The sequence below is a fragment of the Benincasa hispida genome, chromosome 9 (genome assembly GCF_009727055.1).
Source record: "Benincasa hispida cultivar B227 chromosome 9, ASM972705v1, whole genome shotgun sequence".
Classification (NCBI taxonomy): Eukaryota; Viridiplantae; Streptophyta; class Magnoliopsida; order Cucurbitales; family Cucurbitaceae; genus Benincasa; species Benincasa hispida.
Genome location: NC_052357.1, coordinates 63,417,963 through 63,426,544, shown reverse-complemented (window position 1 = coordinate 63,426,544; position 8,582 = coordinate 63,417,963). Strand labels below are relative to the sequence as shown.

The 8,582-nt window shown below is 41.0% G+C and overlaps 1 protein-coding gene across 1 annotated transcript; it reads right to left on the bottom strand.

Annotated features, from left to right (window-relative positions):
- Positions 1 to 329: 329 nt before the first annotated feature.
- LOC120084844 lies at positions 330 to 917 on the bottom strand. Its single transcript, XM_039040661.1, has one exon. The coding sequence runs from the start codon at positions 915 to 917 to the stop codon at positions 330 to 332; it is 588 nt and encodes a 195-aa protein (XP_038896589.1).
- Between the last annotated feature and the right edge of the window lie 7,665 nt (positions 918 to 8,582).

Here is an 8,582-nt window from a genome sequence, read left to right as displayed (position 1 = left end):
ATGTTTCTTCAACATCTGCAAGAGTGAATCTTCATTAGGCTTTGTGAGATTAGCGGAAATGATAACAGGCAATGTATTATTAGTTCCAAGAAAAGCATATTTCAAATGTCTGGGTAATTGTTTTAATTCGAGTTCAGGTGCTTGTTCAAGTGAAGGACCCATTGGTTTGTCTGTCGCTCACTCAGACTTGGCGGCTCGGATTCCTTAAGGGTTCCCTCCAACGCGAGAACTTCACATACTCGAGTCTCTTCTTCAGTCAATTCAATATTGTTTAGCTGACAATCATCACTGTCTGGGAATTTTAATGCATCGAGCACATTAAATTTCATCTATTCATTATCCACGCGCATGGTTAGCTCACCTTTATGCACGTCAATCAGAACTTTCCCAGTAGCCAAGAAAAGGCGTCCAAGGATGATTAGAACCTCTCTATCTGCTTCATAATCCAGAATAACGAAGTCTGCTGGGAATACGAGATTGTCAACCTTCACCAAAACATCTTCAATCTTCCCTTCCGGGTACTTAATTGTTCTGTCAGCGAGTTGAAGGGTGACAGAAGTAGGTTGTGCCTCGCCAATCCTCCATTTCTTAAAAACTGAAAGGGGCATGAGATTGATGCTCGCTCCTAGGTCGCACAACGCATGACCCATATCTAATTCTCCAATTGAACAAGGAACTGTGAAGCTCCTTGGGCCCTTCTGCTTCTGTGGTAGCTTGTTACTTACTAACGCGTTGCATTCCTGCGTTAGTGCTATTACTTCTTTCTCACTGACTTTTCTCTTTTTCGTCAAAATGTCATTCAAAAACTTCACATATGTTAGCATCTGCTCCAAAGCTTCTATGAGTGGAATGTTGATGTGCAGCTGCTTTAGAAGCTCGAGAAAGCGCTTGAACTGATGTTCGTCATTCTTCTTCATCAGACGCCTGGGAATGGTGCGTTCAGAGGCACCTTCTACTTCCCCACGTTAGACGTGTTGGTTTCCGAATCGCTTGCATTTCCTGGCGTTCTCTCTTCCTGATCCGTTGAACATGTAATGCGTTCTTTCGAAGGACTATTGTTTCTTGGATTCATCTTTCTTTCTGCAAGGGCTCTTCTACTCCACAACGGTCACTACCTGACATTGCTATTTTCCCGTTATTATTCCCAGCTGTCTCTATATTGCTAGGTAAAACACTTGGCTGCCTGCTTTTCAAACTCGCTTGCAATCTGCCTCACCTGGATTTTAGGTTTCTGATTAATGACGCCTGGCTCTTCAGCATTGTGTCGTTTTGGGCTATGTATTCCTTCAATAGGTTTTCCGCGGAGTTCTAGAACTCGATGCGTGGCCACCTTTATTGAAGAGTGTTGAATGCTATTGAATGCGTTTGTTGAAAGACAGGCGGCGGTCCATTCCTTTGCTGATGGTTCGCGCTTGGGTGGTGCTTCTTGCTGATTTCTTCCTATCCAAGAAAAATTCGGATGGTTTCTCCATCCAGGGTTATAAGTATTAGAAAATGGGTTATTCTTGATGAAACATACTAACTGGGGGTTTTGAGGACACTCAGCATATGAGTGAAAATCTCCACATCCAACACAGGTTACCATGAGTTGCTCAAACACCTCCACATCCCACACAGGTTACCATGGGTTGCCCAAACATGTGTGTGTGTGTGTGTGTATATATATGTGAGAATGAAGGAGGGGGTGGCAGCTGGACTGCCCACCCCCCTTCATGCGTGAAAAGACAGCCTGCAAGGGGCTGGAAGCCCGACTGGCAAGATAAAAAGGGGGTTTGTCGACACCCCTCCTTGAGAAAAGGTAAAACCCTTATGGGTTGGCAACTGGGCCTATGGGCCCAGCTGATCTCTGAATGAGGTCATCCCAAAGATAATGGGGGTTGGCTACTAACCCCCAACCCATTTCTACCTTCAATCAGACCTTTTTTTCATGGTCTTTTTTTTGCCATGCATTAGATTTTCAAGAAAAGGTAAATCAATGGAAACTTCTTTTAAGATGGTTAATTTAAAGAATATTCATTTACCTAATTCCGTTTGTGCAAATTAATTAGTACATTATCAAAGAAGCATAACACATTAAGATTAACTATTGGTAAATCAAAAGTCATAATTCCACCCAAAAGTCGAGCACAATAAGGGTTGAAGTGTGTAACAACATGGATAATGATGGTTCAAGTGGAAAATGGATAAATTAATGATTAATTATGGCTTAGAAGCCGAAGAGACAAGCTATGTTAAGTTATTACATGGACGACCTATATAATTCAAGGGATATCGTCAAAGAGATGTATGCCTTTCAACTTATACTAATTGTTACCAGTTAACTCAAATTCAAACCTAATTCTAACTTGAGCATAGGAGTGGATTTGGCTCATCACCACACCGATGTTAGCTTTATTCACCTTTTTTGCAGGATATCTAATTATTCTCCTCCAAATATAAATTTACCGTTGGTGCAATTTTTGGTATCAATAGTTGGTGCCGTCTGTGGGGAGAATAACAATATCTTTTAGCCTTACCACCATCTTCTATGTTTCAACCATGAGCAACAATGTGAATAGAGAAAATCTCCCAACTGAGGGGGATGGTTTGAATCGTGAACGACACCCAAGGCGACAACCCATACGTGTTCAGGAAACTCATGTGGGGGAAGCCCATCGACTTGAAAATGAGCTAACTCCGGAGTACGCGGCTCTAGCCGCCAAAGTAGATAGCTTAGGTCAGAATCTGAGCCAGATCATGTAGATTCTTAGACGACCAAACCCCATCATCGAGGCCATCAAACAGAATGCAATACATTCTCATGAGGAAAATAAGCGTGATGAGAAGCAAAGGCACAATTTGGGCCAAAGCACCATCCCAGTGGCCCGAGACCCAGCCAAAGGTAAGGATCCAGCAATTGAAGGGCTGAGAATCTGAGGTTCCTAGACCAAAGGCGTTAGAGAGGTTGATACTAGGAGGAAATGACCGACATACAAACGGTCTGGGTCTGAAGATACAGACACTCGTTGATCACCACTCTCGAACCCCTACTNCCTACTGTTCAAAATTATGCTCCGATTAGAAGCCAACCCAGGAGGTCTCAAACGTATCAGGGGCGATCAATGGCCTGAAAAGGTGACCAAATGGAAGCTTGAAAGATGGAGCAGGTTGACAAATTGACCTGGATACAGACTTATGGGATATTATCAAACAAAGGGGATGAAATAGGCCGAGAATAATAGAGAAGTGGATAGCCGCCTGTGGGCGGTTGTTCGCTTGCTATCGTGAGATGCTTTAGGAATGTATAATGTAAAACAGATTGGAAGAATAAAGTCTAAGTGCTGCGTTCTGCCTTGATGCGTTTAAATGAATCCAACGTGTTGGGGTGTTAGTATTATGCACAGAAGGCACACAACTCCTTATAATAACGTTCAAGTTTTCCTAGATTAAACCCAAGTATAAATCTAATCTGGGTTACTGGAAAGTCTAGGGTCGATCACAGGGATTCAGTTTCACTAACACAAATTATGCGTTGTACTTGCAGTAGGAGGTTTTTCCTAAGTAAATGTGAAAGATCTGTGCAAGACAATACAAAAGAGTCGAGTGGAAAATGAAGGATCATGTGAAAATGGAATTTAAGTAGGTGGACGCGCCGGTTAAAGATAATTGCACACAACTGATATATTGTGGATGAAATGGGATGGGTTGCTTATCTTTCTGTTCATGCGTTAGACATCATTAAACACTTCTCAATGCGAATAACATACAAGTCTATCTCTAGGGTGCTTGCGTCTAACCTAGAATGCAAGAAACACCAGTAAGTCTATCTCTAGCTGTACTAGTCGTTCTACTTACGGCTTAGCTATTCTTTCGAACAACTAAGTAAAGAAGCTTTCACCAAGTTGTCAAGTTGGTTTAGGCGTTGGAACAGAATTATGCATGAAGTACTAATGCTTTCAACATAAATAGAAGATAAACAATAGCAAAAGTGATGATCAAATATATGAATTTTATAAAGGATCAATGAGTCTTTACAAAGAACTATATTCAATCAAAATGAAATGAAAATGATATTGAGAGAGAGACCGAGTCAAGCCAAAGAATACATTCTCTTGTAGTTCTTTGGCTCAATCTTGTTGTGTATAATCACTTTAAAGAGCCGAGGATGGAGTATCTTTCTCAAGAATAACTTTCTCCACTCCCTGTCCGGCAGCGGTGGTGGTTCTCAACTCCTTCGATCATCTTACACCTTGGCACAGCTTGTAAAAACTAAAACTTAGTCTACAACTTTACAGAGAGTATAGAGTTTTCTAATTGTCAAAACTCTTAATTCTAGAAGGTCTTCAAGTATTTATAGGCGTTGGTCTCGTCCACTTGGAGGATGGGCTGTATTTAAGTCCATGCCCTGGTTAGCATTAAACTCCATGTCCTGGTTGGTCGCCTGACCTCTGGAAGCTTTTCAGACGTCGTCTACTGCTGGAAGCTTTTCAAACACCGCCTGTTGCAGGTGTCCATGATCACAAGTGGTGATGTAACACAATCAACCTAGAGCAACGAATCTTCTATGCGTTGAATTCCCTCCGACGCATGGCTCAGCAGGTTGTAGTGAAATAATAGCTTAGCAGGTTGACAACTTATTGTGAACGAAGTTCATCCGAGAAGTCCATTACCCATAGTGGTTGTCCAATGTAGTGCTCGTCAAGAAAGCAAATGGAGAATGGAGAATGTGCATTGATTTCAATTACCTTAATAAAGCTTGTTTGAAGGATAGTTTCCCACTCTTGAGAATAGATAAACTCGTCGATGCTACTGCCGGCCACGAGCTATTGAGCTTCATGGATGCATACTCAGGGTATAACCCTGTCTCTTATACACATCTAGATGTGTATAAGAGACAGGCTCAATAAAGCTTGCCTGAAGGATAGTTTCCCACTCCCGAGAATAGACAAACTCGTCGATGCTACTGCCGGCCACGAGCTATTGAGCTTCATGGATGCATACTCAGGGTATAACCAAATTAGAACCCTCCAGATCAAGAGAAAACCTGTTTTGTCACTAGTCAGGGGCTTTATTGTTATACTGTGATGTCGTTTGGGCTCAAGAATGCAGGAGCCACTTATCAATGCCTGGTGAATAAAATGTTTGCTCCTCTTATTGGCGGGAATATGAAGGTATACATGGATGACATGCTGGTTAAAAACAAGAAAGCGAACAACCATGTAGATGACCTGACTGAGGCCTTTGGAATCTCGAGAAGATATCAAATGAAGCAAAACCCTGAAAAGTGTGCTTTCGAAGTGGCTTTTGGTAAGTTTGCTTTATGGGGAACCAAAGAGGAATTGAGGCAAATCTAGATAAAATACGAGCTATAATGGAGATGGAATCTCCCAAAATAATAAAACAGTTGTAAAGCCTAAACGGGAAGATAACAACTCTTAATCGTTTGTAAGTTGAGCTACTGATAAATGTTTTCCGTTTTTTAAAGTATTAAGAAAAAAATCTAAATTTGAGTGGACAGAGGAATGTGAGCAGACGTTTAAGCAACTCAAAAATTATTTGAACTCGGTCTCACTCCCCTCCAAGCCCATGTTGGGCAAAGAACTTTTCTTGTACCTGACATTGTCTGATTCCACAGTTAGTTCTGTCTTAGTCAAAGAAGACAAAGGTCGATAGTTACTGATATACTACACTAGCAAGTCGATGGTAGGAGCAAAAATGAGATTTCCCCAAGTAAAGATGCTTGCCCTCGCCTTGGTGGTATCTGTTTGAAGGTTACGCTCCTATTTCCAAGCACATAAGGTGACAGTTTTAACAAGTTTCCCATTACGATGGGTATTGCAAAAGCCAGAAGCGTTCGGTAGACTAATGAAATGGGCAGTTGAGTTGAGTGAATAGGACATCCATTTTTGCCCCTAAACTGCAAGGAAGAGCCAAGCTACAACTAACTTTGTCATTGAGTTCACTCCATGTGCCTCACCGGGTGACAGCATGGAGGTATGCATGATATAAATATTTCCAGAAATCGAGAGTTGCAATGACCCTCCATGGGAGCTTTATGTGGACGAATCGTCCAATAGAAAGGGCTGCGGAGCCAGATTGCTGTTGTTGTCACCAGAGGGAGGGCATCTTGAGTATGCCCTTGGGCTTCGAATAACAAGGCAGAATATGAAGCATTATTAGCTGAACTGCGACTAGCTGATGGAGTTGGAGTCACCAACCTGGTTATTTATAGTGATTCCCAACTCATTGTCAATCAAGTAGCCGAGAAGTACCAGACAAAAGATCATTGAATGGCTATTTATCCAGCAGAAGTTCGGAAAATGTTAGGCTCATTTAGCAAGTGCGAGATAAAGCAGTTACCGCAATCTTAGAATACCAATGTCGATTTCTTAGCCCGGTTTGCAGCAGCTTATGATGCTGACCTAAGTAGAATGGTACCTAGAGAAATTTTTAATGCACCTAGTATATTGAGAGAAGAAGCTATAGAGATAGATGAGCAAGCGTGGATCAAGCATAGCAATTGGATGATTCCGTTAATCAAGTTTATGGAAAAAAGGGGTATTGTCGGATGACAAAGTTGAAGCTCAACGGTTAAGGTGCAAGGCTGACCACTATGTAATAAATAATGGAAGACTATACAAGAGAGGATATTCTCCCCCTCTACTAAAATGTGTTGATTCAGAGGGATTCTAGAATAAAATAATAGAATTTATATATTATGAAAAAGGTGGGTTAACTAACGAAAGAAAGATGGAACTAGATGCATTCTTAAAAGAAAGCGCTTTGCCTTACCTATGATGCAAAATCAAACTGGATGATGCAAGCTGGAGGGGATCCCCAGTGAATGTGAAATATAGGTTTCAGAAAAAGGAACCGAGGTTATGAGAGTAAGTGGAGTTTGATTACATCATGTGGGAAATTCACAAGGGAGTGTGTGGTAATCACTCCGGGGCCCGATCCCTCTCAAAGAAAATAATTCGCCAAGGTTATAATTATCCCACACTAGCTCGAGATGCATGTAAGTTCACCACATGTTGTGATCGGTGTAAGTGATTTGCAATTGTACCTAAACAGCCTCCTGAACCTATCACAAACATTATGAGCCCTTGGCCGTTGGCACAGTGGGGCATCGACATAATTGGACCCTTATCTCCAGGTAAAGGATAGACCAAGTTCGTCGTTGTTGCTGTCGATTATTTTACCAAATGGGCAGAGGCTGAAGCTCTAGCAGCAATTACCAAGCAAAAAATAACCAATTTCATTTGGAAGAACATCATATGTCGATTCGGTATACCACATGTCCTGATCACTGACAATAATCGTCAATATGACAACACGAAATTTCGCTAATTTTGCACCAACCTTAGTATCAAACATTATTTTTCCTCTTCACCTCATCTGCAAACTAATGGACAAATTGAAGTTGTCAATAAGATCATTAAGCGAGATCTCAAGGCTAAGCTGGAAGGATTAAATGGGTTGTGGCCTAAAGAGCTGCCAAATGTGTTGTGGGTCTATTAGACGACGTCTCGAACCTCGACGGGTGAAACACCATTTTCGTTAGCCTTCAAGACAGAAGTCGTGGTGTGATTGAGATTGGAATCCATTTCCTAGAGTCGAGCAATTTGAGTTAGCTGAGAATGATGAGGCGCTTCATCTAAATCTAGATTTATTGGAAGAATGTCGAGAGACGAAGAATCTAAGGGTGGCAGAATACAAGAATCATGTGACATGATACTATAATTCCCATGTGCGTAAACGAAGCTTTAGAGTGGGAGATCTAGTCCTTTGGCGCATGTCTAACACTAAATATCCAGGTAGTGGAGCTTTGGGACCGAATTGGGAGGGTCCTTACCGAGTAGCCAAAGTCATTCGACCTGGAACATACAACTTGATTGACCTAAGCGGGAAAAACTTACCCCACCCATGGAATGTCGAACACCTGAAAACTTATTTTCAATAGTTTTCTTTATGTTCTCATGATAAATGAATTTGTACTTCCCAGATTCGCTTCAAAATTCCAGCAAAAGATTTATAATTTCTTTCAGTTCGAGTGTTAATACTTATCACTTTTGAAATTGACGATGAGCATTTTGAATCTACTTCGTTACTCAAGCAACAACGTCCTTTCTTTTATGCATAAAGTTACTCGTGCATGAGTGAAGGGCAAGGAGCAATAAAAAAACGATGGGATATAGCAGATGTTAGGTTTTATGTCCTAAAACTCGTGGTTTGTAAACAATAAAACTTATTCTGAAAATTCAATAAATTGTTATTGAAAATATATATTGCTTATTTTGTTTTAGAAATAAATTCAATAAACTAAAAGATCCATGACTATAACATGAGTACTTGAACTTTATATGGAGACATAAAAGTGGATCAGATTCAAGTAAATAGTCAAAATGGTCTATAGTATATGAATGAGTTGGGTGCCTTATTCTGGTAACACTATTGGATGCGGCCCACTCTTTAGTTGTTACAAGGAGTTGTAAAGTGCTACAGACAATGTGATCCTAATTTGTACATGTTATTACATGAGGAGTGGAGGCGTCCTGTGCAATGGGTTTGTACAAGATCGCTTCACGAAATTAGTCACTTTT